The sequence below is a fragment of the Poecilia reticulata genome, linkage group LG5 (assembly GCF_000633615.1).
Source record: "Poecilia reticulata strain Guanapo linkage group LG5, Guppy_female_1.0+MT, whole genome shotgun sequence".
NCBI lineage: Eukaryota > Metazoa > Chordata > Actinopteri > Cyprinodontiformes > Poeciliidae > Poecilia > Poecilia reticulata.
The window spans coordinates 30,607,721-30,620,511 of record NC_024335.1 but is presented as its reverse complement, the minus strand read 5'-3'; the positions used below and the strand labels follow the sequence as shown (position 1 = coordinate 30,620,511).

General features: G+C 38.1%; 1 protein-coding gene across 3 annotated transcripts in view; it reads right to left on the bottom strand.

The window, feature by feature from the left end:
• The window catches only part of mitfa (melanocyte inducing transcription factor a), a 23,761-nt gene extending 13,324 nt beyond the window's left edge, over positions 1-10,437 (bottom strand). Inside the window, exons 1-2 of one of the 3 annotated variants that reach the window (XM_017304608.1) lie at positions 10,399-10,437; positions 4,766-4,952 (exon numbers count right to left, since the gene is read on the bottom strand). In XM_017304608.1, the coding sequence (XP_017160097.1) occupies positions 4,766-4,780 (15 nt within the window). In that variant the 5' untranslated portion in view covers positions 4,781-4,952; positions 10,399-10,437. Of the gene's footprint in view, positions 1-4,751; positions 6,988-10,398 lie in introns of those variants that run through there. The other 2 variants (XM_008410472.2, XM_008410470.2) reach the window with 2 other exon arrangements.
• Positions 10,438-12,791: the final 2,354 nt, after the last annotated feature.

Sequence of the window (12,791 nt, the reverse complement as noted above, 5' to 3'; positions counted from 1 at the left end):
CAACAAACTGATTACAAGAATGAGATTTTTTTCTTTTTATTTGCTTCGCAGCATGTGCCGAGTTCCACTAATGCCTGGAGGCTTTTTGCTTCCTAGTTTTATTCCTCATTCCCTCAGTTACATTTCCCCAACTGTCTGCCGTTACGGCCGAGGCAGACCGCTTCATGACAAGGAGGCGCTCTGGACAAAGAGATGTCTTTGCTAAACACCCCGAAGCCTTTTGGGTAACAGCAGCAAGAACGTAACATCCTCTTCCAAGAACTAGACACATTGTCCTTCCACTGCGCGATCTGGAACATGCACTTGCTTAAGCTGCGGACAGTAGCACTTAATTTAGCAGCAGAGTCTCATTAAAGCTGTAAAAACATTGAGCGAAAAAGTTCAAACAAAATGGCCGTCTGCACGTTTCCGTAGCAATAGGAGCAGCGGTCAGATGCCGGCTGTGTTTAACGCAGTCGGAATAAAAAAACAACAAGAAAAGGAATGTTCTGGAAACATGCAGAGACATGTCCCGTTTCTTTGAAAACGTTATCTTGAAGCATCTTCCAGCGATTCAAAATGGAGAACACAGCTCTAGGTGCACTCCGGGTTTTCGTCGACAAAAGGCTCTCTCTTAGCTCGACTGTTGCTCCAGTTTATGCCTGCCCGGAATATCAAAGAGCACAAAGACGCGGCATTATTTGACTCAATGCGCCTGGAGTTTGAAGCAAAGGTCACTGCGAACCACAAACAGTTGCACGTGGAATGAAATCAGATAAATTTGAAAGTCTGGGCTTTTTTTAAGGCCGTGAAATTATATTTAAAAGTTTTCTGCAGAGTGAAGTCGAAACAAAATATGAGGTGGGGAATCTGAGTTGCTGTGATTGTGCGGTGGGTTTTTGTTTTTTGCTTTGGAGCTGCAGTGACAGGTGTGCCGGAACACACCTGCTACCCATCTGGCCATCAGCAGGAGAACGAGAGGAGGACGAGAGGAGAACGAGAAGAGAACGAGAGGAGGACGAGAGGAGGACGAGAGGAGCTCGCTGCGATTCCGTTACGAACACACCGTTACGAACGCATGCCACAAACTTGCCCTAAATTCAACAGGCAAGAGGTTAAAACACATCAAAACTAGGTTTGGAATAAATAAAGCATTCACACATAAAGAATCTGGAATGAATTTCCCATTTCCTGCACATTAGTCTTTGTGAAAATTTGTCGACTACTCTTAAAAAAAATAGGTCGATGCTGGAAAACTGACCCATTTTATTAAAGTTTAGAGTTGTAGCCTCCAGAGTTGTAGCCAAAAAGGTCCAACCAGTAAGTTGCTGATGGCTACAAAACGTGTTGGTTGAAGAGCAGCTTACTGAGAACAGTAAGGGTGTTCGCATCTGTCCATGTTCAAGCCTGTATTTAACATTTTTGATATTGTGGAGATGAGAGAAAGTCACACAACTTGTCCTGAATCTTTGTTTTAATTTCACCTTTTTCCGACCTGCCTGAGTCGGATAAGGGGTGAAGCTCGACAACAACAGTCGTCTCTAGCAGCACTGATACCATCTTGAGAAGCACAGACACTCAAAACTACTCAGAGGGAAACGCTGGAGCTCCCAGATACACAAAGACTCTTCTCACTGCCGTGGACCCTGTAAACTCATAAACAAGGGCGTGAAGCCTGAATGATGAATGTCGGATGTTTCCACACAAAATCAACAACAGTTATCTTCAATGTGATAGCAGCGTATTTTAGAACTTAAGTAACCCCAAAATTCGTTTTCTTGATTTATACAAATGCATTGAGAGCATGGAGAATTACATTTAAAAGCAAAACATAAAAACATTTTTTGATAGAATCTGACCCTAACAGTGGAAGTACTGAGGGGGAAAAATATTAGACTTGTCTGACGGTATAAACTTTAGATGCGCTGCAATGTGGTGTGGGCAAAAAGCTGCTCTCAGACAATGACTGCCATTGGCTTTAGTTATCACGTTGGTAGCATAAAACGCTAAATCTCAAATGTAGTTCAAGATCTAGATAAGGTCTAACAAGTCAGAAAAAAGTTTTATATAATAAAAAATAGTATGGGAAAGGGGAGTAGGTCAGTTATGCTAGCTTGACTTTGACAACCTCAGCATGTAGATGTGCTGCAGAATTTGGCGCACATCTACATATAATAAAATAATAATAATTTTTTTTTAAAAACACACATGCACCTCAGCCATGTGGTGGCCCTCTAATTAACTTTTCAGATAAAGTCCCCCCAACAACTGAAAGCACCTATTTCAGTCATTCTGTCACAGAGGAACGCCCTGTAGCCACGCTGTAGATGTTTTGCTCTCGTCCCTAAACTTGGGCCACCTGTTTGTTCACCGAATGAGTCACTTCACTGACTGAGCTACACACAGCACTATGAAGAACAATGAATTAAAGATTCACTGACACAGAACACGGACAAGAGAAACACACTGTTAGTGCAAACAAAACGTTATCTTAGATTTAAAACCACAATAACTTTTAGGCTAATCTCAATGCAATTTACTTTGTTTTCAAACGTACGTCAGCGATTCCCAAGCACCCCAGAATTTAGCACACTGTAAAAAAAATATAATTTTTTTTTTTTGTCATTTTCAGCACACTGAAAATAAGACAAAAATACCTTACTAGTAACTTTTGTGCAACATATAGGAGCTTCTTCTAAGTCAATAATTCCTCAATAGTGTTAAAGTGTTGGCAGATTTTTTTCACTTAATGTACCTATATCATGGGAAAATTTATTTTTATAAATGAAATAATCTGCCAGTGGAACAAGTACTTAAAAAAAACAAAAACAAAAAACCATTAAGGAATTATTGACTTCAAACAAACTCCTTAAAAGTTACTTATAAGTTAGTTTTGTCTCATTTCAACGTTATTCAGACATTTGCACCAGAAACTAAACCAAAAATACTTGGTAAGATTTTTTGCAGTGTATCCACTTCATTTCAAAAAATGAAGTGAAAGTTGCAGGTACAAGCTGTTTATGACACCCTCAGGCTGTCACAACCCTTAAGTGTTTGAGTTTTGGTTTTCATCCGTGTTAATATTTTTTTGATTATTTTCTTGTTTATCAATATCAGATTAGATATTTTCTTACCAGTTCATTTGGGCTTCTTTGTTCTTTAAGCAATCCTTAAAGAAAACCTATTAGTGGCTGCAAAAGACCAAAAACAAGGGGGGACATTTGTTTTTCACCAGTAAGAACCTTGGAAATACATCAAGAGCTACAATGGAAGGGCTTAGATCGACGAATATTATATTAAGTTAGAATGTCATACAGCAAAAGCAAAATCTGACCAAGTAGTTTTGGTTTAGTTTATAGTACACTTGACATAAGTCAAAACTAACTTACAAGTAACTTTTCAGCAAGATATAGGAGGTTGTTGAAGTCAATAATTCATTAATATTGATAGATAAGTTCTCCCAGTGCAACAAGACATTTTAAATTATGGAAAAAAATGAGGTGGAAAGAATACAAAAAGTAGAGTTACTTTGATTAAAGTTTACTTAGATACTGCAACCATAGTTACCAGTGTAAAATATTATTAAAATAAAAGTAAAAAGTATCTCACAAAAATTTTACTTTAAGTAAGAGCTAGCTACTTTTTATGAAAGTTTCAGAATCTTAACACTAAACCAGTAGAATACTGGATGTCGTTTATTTTCTGGTCACTTTTTTACATTTTATTTAAATTTTTACTCATTAATGAATATGATTTCAAATGGAACTGAGTAAAATACTTTACTCAAAACAAACTCAATCTAAAGTAAAAGTTCAGGTTTTGTAAACAACTTTAAAAAATGACAAATTACAGACACCCGTCCATAATTACAGTAATCGAGTCAATGTAACTAGTTACTTTCCACCCCCTGAGTTTCACTAGAAACCTTCATCTGTCATACACTAATCTACGCAATGCTTTCATATAACAAGCTACAATAAGTTAATATCTTTAGTAATGAATACATTTAAGATATAGTTTGTTCAAAGCAACTTTCCACAACACACACAGTTGGAGAGCCATGTGAAAACGGAAAGCCACGTGCCAAAAACCACTGCAGCGGGATTAGATTTTCATGCTGAAGTTGAAGGGGGTACGGAGCTGCAGATTGAGTTGCGCGGCTATTAGCGACCGCAGAGCTGAAGATAAATAGCAACCTGTTCTCCAGACGAGTCAACAACTTAAATGTCTCCGTCACCCACGAGCAGATCGTATCCAGCCTAAAGCGATCAAACGCGTATCCGTGATAATCGGCGAAAATGATGATGATAGTTTTTTTCTTTGACTCGATTGTGCAGAAAATCAAAGAAAACTCAGCACGATCGACTACAAGGAAACGTGTCTGACAGCTGGAATTTCACTCACACGGACATAAAACTCCGGCCAAGTAAATTTTAAACCTTAATATGCAACAAGTTGATATCAAGAAGTATAGAACGTCATTTGCTTTGCTAGGATTTGTGATTAGAATCGAGTGGGTATTCTCACAGGGTGGTTACAGCAGATTGGAAATTTGTCAGTGTAGTGGAGCAAATAGGATTAGGTGGTTTGCATGCCAAAATGTCTGGAAACAAGAATTCTCTCAGGAGATAATCCCCCCTATGGATTGAACATAGCCCACTCTCAAAAAGCTGGAACAGAAATTTCTGAGGACTTATACCTTCATCAGAGCAAATTAACGAAATTTAAGATGAGAAAGCCTTTTTATGAGACGTGGTTGAGGAACTACTTACACGAACAGGCCTACCTTCAGGACTTCCATGGGCCTCGGGCTTCCCACGGGGCGCAGGTGTGAGTGGGACAGTGTTGGGGAAGCGTAGCGTTCCCCGCTCTCTTGGCCCAGCGTCAGCCTCTGTCTGACCTGGACCCCCGGCGTCTCGGAGGTGGGAGGTCTTTGGCGGTGCTGGTAGAGGCCATGCAGGTCTGAGGGAGCGCTGAAGACCCCAGTCCACCCAAGGACACAAGCAGAAGGAGGAGTTAAACACGCCAGGCGAAAGCAGCTGCGGCCATTTTTCTGAGCCATCCTGAGTCCGGGAGCAACGTGAGGCATTGTGGTGTGGAGTACAATGTGATGATTGAATGAAGCAGAAATTCTTTTGCTAAGAATATGTAATTGTTCTGGGCAGGAAAGCGAAACATGCATCAACTATTTCAGGGATTTGGGAGGCATTTGGGATTAGCTTGTGGAATTTAAGTAGCGGGAAAATATCATCAACAGTATTTCATCGAATTATGACGCTGTTAATAAATTTTCATGTGTCTCATTTTGTTGTTGTTTGTTTTTTGCTACAGGCCCTGAAAATACCTCACTGATATTAACAAGGTTATATTTAACCTCCAATGTTACCTTATTTACCATATTTAATTGTTTTTCTTAAAAGAAAAAAACTCTAAACTTCAATGCTTTGCAGTTTTCAATCACACAACAGCACTGACTCTGCATTGGTAAAGCTGTTGATTTGCTTCCTTCTTCACAGAGACACATCAGAAAAGTTTGTTTTGGGTTCACTGGACTCCAGTCCTACATCGGAAACCGCTGATCATAATATCCTGACTGAAAAAGTGGAAAAGTGAATGGGATTGTCTTGTAGTTCGCTAAACTGGTTCAGATATTATTTGGCAGATGGGAACTACTTTAGGTCAGTAGGTAATTATAAATCTGTACAATCAAATTTGTATGTGAGGTTCCTCAAGGCACCTTTCTCGTGTCCCATTTTTATTTGATGCAAACATGATCCTCCTAGATCAAATTACTGGGAGAGACACTACAATATAATATCTATGCTGATGACATGCAAGTTTATATTTCTGCGTCAGCAATCTGACCGTAGTTCCCTATGGTCACTGAGTGAGGATGTGCTAAAATATGCATGGGTGGGTCAGAATTTCCAGTGTCTTAATTAAAAAAACAAAACAAATATGGAGTTATTGTTTTTGGTCCAAAAAATAGAAGGCCAGATATTAGAACTCAACTAAACTTCGAGGCCTGGTTTCCACTCAGCAGTTTGGCGTGGGGTCAGTACGCTGGTTTGTCCATTTCCATGGCCTGTACCGCACCATTCCCATTAGTTGTAGGTCTATAGGTCAATGGCACAACACTATCCATTGATCAGGGGCAGAAAAATGTCACTGTAACATGCATGAGACGTCGCTCTTCTTATTGCACTAGTACGACGCCTCGTTAGGCATTTGGGTTTAACTCTGCATGCTCAACGAGAGTCCAGCTGGTTCTGGAAATGTTCTCTAAGAGGTTAAAGAATTTAAAATCTTGTCAATATCTAAACTAAACTGTAGCCATTAGATGCATCCTTTCTCCAACACACCTAAATTCCCTTATTCAGCTCTGCAGATGCCTGGTCACAAGCCGTTCTTTTGATTCAGGTTTTTAAAATGTCTTATTGAATCACCATGCGTATGAATGGTGTTATACACCCAGTCCTGCCTCGCCTTGCCTCCATTTCAGTGAAATTGAAAGCCAAATCTTTAGCTTAGGGATTATGTCACCAAATACCATTGCTAGCTAATTATCCTAAAACCGATAGTCAAAAGAGTTTGGTATTATTGGCTGGATCTAAACCTGTGCACTCCTCTGCCAACTCAGAGGATAACAGCTTCTGTGAGTTCCAACACAGTCTGGAAGATTCTAGAAAAGTGTCAAATTTTATGTATTTTCCAGAGCTGAGTAAAGTACTGTCAGACTTATTCCCTATGTCATTCCCCATATCCATTCATCCATCCATGACCTTTGGTATTCAAACTTTTAAAATGGTCCAAGAAGCGCTCTTGGACCGTTTCTGGAAATATGAATATGTTTCCACCCACAATCACTGGAACATTGACCAACATAGTTGATGTGCATTGATGATTTTGATGAAGGCACTCGACTAAATGTAACGTTTGTTACTGTCTGATGTTTTAAAGACTTTTTATTTTGTGCTTTCATCATGTAAAGCACTTTGAACTGCCTTGTTGCTGAAATGCGCCACACAAATAAACTTGACTGATTAATAAAGAAAAGTATGAAATTTTGACTTAAAAAATAGGAACCCTGCATGTGCCACTTTTTGTTAAAGTGTGTGGCTTGTGGCCCTTTAAAATGTATCGGATGACTTTATGCATTTACTCATGTGTAATAACACCGTGGAACAAAAACAACAACAACAAAAAAACGTTCTTGTTGAGTTCACCTCTGTATATTCACACAAACAGCTGCACATCCCAAGCTGAAATAGATCTGGGAGTGCACACGCTGTCAGTACAAGTCATTCCCTGTGAATATGATTCTTTTGATAAAACCACTTCAAATCCTCTCAACCTGTGCAGCTGTGTGATAATCGCACTAATTAGGCAGGCATGTCAAGTCTGAGCCAGTCTACTGCTTGCACTTCAACAACGTCAATGTCACAGCTTCCAAACTGGGAAGGTTATTATTATTATGTTTTATTTTTTTTGGGATTGTGTATTAGGTTTCAGAGAACAACCCAGTTTCTTCTAAATCTGAACAATATTCCAGCTCTTGCTTATGGCCACATATCCATGTAACCTACTTATGCTCCTTGTATTCTCAGGCTGGGACAAAAGTGCAATTCACTGAGGTCCCTGAATGGCTTATCCTGTTGTTCTGGCCATGACTGTTTTTCTTACTTGGGCCCAGTTCTGTTTCTCTCCATGAAACCAGAAAAGCTTCATTTCGAGTTCAGCCAGTAAACTCCACAACTCCAAACTCTTTTACACAAGGCCAAAGTTACCCTCTTTAGGTTAGACTCTGTTATTTTACCTCTTAGGCTCCACTGGTTATGAGTATTATTTTTACACAAAAGATAAGTTTTTGAGTTTTCCCATGTTTAACTCATAGATAAAAACTGTCCTGACCGTCTTTAAGCTCGTCAGCATCAATTTATTCTCAGTTTATTGCACTTTATAAACTGAGAATACATTTTACTGACTTTTCAGAAGCAAAATGTTCTGATTTTACTGCTTTATCTTTCATCAACATGCTTAAGTTTTGTAGCTCCAAGCTACAAAATTAAAGACAAAAAATGACATGTTGTCATCAAGGGCTATGTAATTATCAGGTTTTTTGTCTACAAAAAAAACTATAAAATACTACTGTATAGTAATAAAATACAGATTTATGTTTTCATTGCTTTTTTTTTTTTTTTTTTAGAAAATCTCCAGTCGTTCACTCAAATCTGAAAATATTTGACTCCAATAAAAAGCCAAACCTTGAATTACCAAGCATGACTTTGCCATTACTCACTGTAGGTCAAATTACCGTAATGTGTTAAAGATCTTGTGTGGGAGTACGCAATATTTCCAATATTTCCTCTAAATGGATGAAATATTTGCCTTTTTTGCCACTAACCATCTGAGAGACATCTGGAAATCCCAGCTGGGTTGGTTAACAGTTTCAGCAAAACCACTGCAACTTGAGGAAAGTCAGAGAGTTCCTGATTTTTTAAGTACCAAGATTTTATCCATAAGCTCAAACACAGACGTTCTTCTGCAGCGCTTTGACAGTCGCAGGATTTTACAGAGAAAGCAACAACTCAGTCATCTGAATCTTATTTTTGATGACAATCACAAACAGTACACTGACTATGCTCTTCCACACTTTCTGACATTACAAAAGACCTTTAAAATGTTAAAGTGTTGAGCAAGATGGCATGAAGTCAACATCTCTGAGCCACTGAGTGAAGTTATCAGAGTTCTGATTTATGTGAGGGAGTGATACGTCAATGAGACATGGCCTTTGGGACTTGCTTGTTGGATGGAAATTGGAAAAACTTCACTTGAACTGGGACAAACTGGTGTATTATGAACATTATCCTATACCACTAACACATAATAGACAGGTCACACTGACGTACATCAAGACGAGATTGTAGGACTTCAGCCTTGGGTAGTTTCTAAACATCAGCTGGAGTTGGAAAAGAGAGGAAGAGAACTGATGAGAAGTCATTATCTACCGTTGTGTTTGACCCTTTAAAAAAAAAGGATGTCCAACATTTGATACTAGATACCACATGCAATCTTGATTTAATAAAGTCAATCAACAATTAGGATTCTATCTTGTCGTTTTGTTTTGGTAGAACAAAACTGCCCTGGCAAATGTAAGTGATGTGTTCTTGTTTCTTCTCAGAGATTATTGATGTCTTCTGTCTGAGCTCTAATTTTCTGAGTTCTCAGCTGGAAATACTGCAAGAAGGCCTTTTAAACTCTGGGAAAGGTAGCAGCTCTGTCTTTAGCATCCAATATGGCTGCCACACACAAAACATAGCGTAAGATAACTATCAGCAGTTTGCAAAGTGGCACACAAAGTGCTCGACAGCCTCGATTTCTGAACCAGTTCTTTTATGTGTCTGAATGCAGAAAATGGAGGAAAATGCAGCGTTGAGAGTCGTGGCTAGCAAGTCCCGCAGGTTTTTGAACATGCTGAGCTCCGCTGTGACGTCATTCATCCGAGATTTCACTTCCAAGATAAACACAACATAAATGTTAAACTTGTGAAGTAAAAACACAAAGTAATGAATCTTTAATTCAGGCCCCGTATGTTTATTTATGTAAATCTGCTAGCATCCAATCAAAAACAGTCAAAACTCACCATGACAGGGTAGTATTATCTATGTTATCTTATTTCCTTCTATAATTGGGTGTTTATGTGCAAAGATGGAATGATGTTTTTATTCCAAGTGTTTGAAAAAATCTGGATTAATTTCAGAAGCAAAAAGATAAAAATTATTTTTAAAAAGATGGCAATTTAGATATGGCTTATAAAGGGGAACCACTCTCTCACTTCTTATGTTTACAACAGTCGCAGTTACTTTTTCTTAACTTCATGTTGTGGATGGTAGATTTTGTTTTTTGGAAGTAAGCACCTCTTTTGACCTGCAAAACAGATTATTCCTGGTTAATCTGGATTCCAGCACTTGCTTTCAGAAAATTTCGCATTTATGTAATGTTTATTTCAAACAAGTCACTTTTTTTGACCAAAAACAAAGAAATCATGCTGTCAGTTAACATTAGTGTGAAGCACCCACACGCAGATGCAGCATTTCAGATAGTTTATGTCTACAGCTAAATTTGTTCCACTGACTTCGGTTAAAAATGGAAAATTATACCCAATTGTCTCAGAAGAAGGGCCTTTTGAGCTCGCAGAGACCACGGAGAACCAATGTCACGCTGTCATGATTTAACAGAGGCTACAACATGATTGCCATGCATTAGCTGCTCATATAACTTCTGTATTGACCATTCTGACAACGTAAAAATGTCAAAAGGTCAAGCATGAAACATTTCTTCAGTCACTGATTTATATAAAGCTGTTGGTTGGCAGTATTTATAATTTTGTTGACAAAGAAAAAAACATGTCATCCTTACCCTTTACATTTTCGTCGGCCGTAATCCAAAGTTGCCGATCTCCATATTGCTCCACTTTGAGGAATTAGGTCCTTTTTAAAGAACTCTGAGATTTAGGAACTTCCTGGTCTGACACAATGATGCCTCATTTGCTGATGACACAATAATGAACCTCAGAAGTTATGACTTTTTGTCGAGATATTCTGTGGTTTCAGTCAAACCTACAGCTTTAGGGAAGGAGGAATAGCCGTTTTGTGGTTTTGCAACAACCATTATCATGTGCATTATTGCTGGTAAGTAAACATGCGGCTGCATAACAGTTTCTGGGTGTTTTTTTTTTTTTTTTCAGGATGTCCCCCGGTGTCTTCTTTACCATTAAAATCTCCAGAAGCTATTTTTGGAAACGTGTCAACAGTTCCAAGAACAAAATAGAAATATTTTTCTTGTTTTTTAAACAAAGGAATTTGTTGTTTGCTTGTTTGACGATCTGAAAAAGACCCCGAGGTCTTGCAAAAAATAATAAAAACAGCACATACAATATTCACCTACAAAAATGGCCCAAAGTGTAGTTTACAGTGAGTGGTTTATTTTGAAATTTATTTCATGAAATTTCAATAAAGATTTAGAGATTTGTGTTTCCATTTGCTACCATTTCTTCTTTCATTTTCATGTGCTAATCACTTTAAGTAGTGGTTTTGTTAGTTAAGTATTTTTAATGATCTCCAACTAATAATGACACATGCTTTGAATCTACAGCATACTGTTCCCTTAAGATTTCCAGTTATTGTGATACTGACCTTGTTTTACCCAGTTCATCTTATAAAAGTTAGATCATAATGCCTGACCAACTGTGAAAACTTCTAAGTGGTTTCCTGCTCAAAGATTGGATTTATGGGGTCGCATATAAATCACCACACTGCGATGCAGCAGACTATGAGCAGGCTAAAGGAAATTTCTTTTAACCACGAGGTTTTCAAAGTGGGTACGAAATGTCCCAAAAGCAGCTACAAATTTGTCCAAGCCTGGCACAAAACGTCCCACGTTAAAAAGCGACTCTTCATAGCAGAAAATGTTGGTTGCTAAGCACCCCCCTAAAACTATGAAAATACAAAATGAGGAAAGGGCGTAATCACCTGCACCCGCCAAGTACAGGATGAAAAACCAAAATGTTAGCTTAGCATATAGCGTGTGTCATGGAAAGATCTATGGGAGCTCACGCTGCATTTCTTTTATCTTGGAAGTTAAAACTCGGCATTGGTCTGATCTTAGCCTCTTTTTTTAGATTAGTTCCATGGTTATTTGAAGAGAAACTTGTGCTTGTGGTTAAAAACAATCTTTAGCATGGTATTGTTTAAGTCAAGCTATAGCTGTGTCAGCTGCATGTTGTTATTACTATAAAGGATTACTTCCTCTGTGACTGATTTCCATTGATACTCCAGTCAGCAGTTGGATTCCATCCTTATCTGGACACAAGAAACATTCAAATAAATACTGACAAAAAAAAAAGTACAACTATGAAACAAGTGAGTGAAATTAATTGTCAAATTCTTTGTAACTGTATAAAAACAGTTCTCCGCTGGATCTGGTGTACATAAAATAAAATAAAACACATAATAAACATGCGTACATTCTAATTTAATTTCAATCTTTTTTTTTTGTTTCAGCAGGAAAGAACACCATAAGAAGTCCCATTCAGACGCACATTCCCAGAATGTCTGTCTTCAGAATCAGTGGGGAGATGGATGGAGCTAAATAAAAGCCAAAAGTGAAAAAAACATGTATGAAAAAAAAAGTATCTTTTGCCTCGCCTTACACAGAAGATCACCTTCCAGGAGGACAGTCTTCATCATACAATGCATATATCTATGCATGTTTATGTGCTCCAATGGCCCAGTTAAAGTCCAGTCATATATCCAAATAAGAATCTTTGAGAGAAAGCTACTTGTGGACACTCAGGTGTAATTTTAGAAAGTTATGGTTCTACAAAGTACTGCCTCGTGGGTTTCACCTGTTTTAGATTAGTATTTGAAAAAAAGAAACAAAAAAATGATTTTCATTTTCTTTTCACATCATAATTCTGCATTACGTTGTGTTTTTCTGTTGTAAAAAGGGGAAACAGGAGTGCTGTATACCATTCCAGATAAGATGCTTGAGTTGTTTATGACCAGTATGCTAAAGATCCTGTACAGGAAGCAAACTTCTTATATTTCCTTGTGTAACTATCTTATTGCACATATCTCCACATACATAATCAAATTAAATGTGTCTAGGTTTTCCACGGTTGTTAGTCTCACTGGGGTTATGTGAACCATAAAACTGTCTGTGACATTTATTCTGCAGGGTCAGTGTCCTCATTCAGCAGCCCTGTCAGTAGAAACCATTGTCAAAAAATATAAAATAAATAAATAAATATA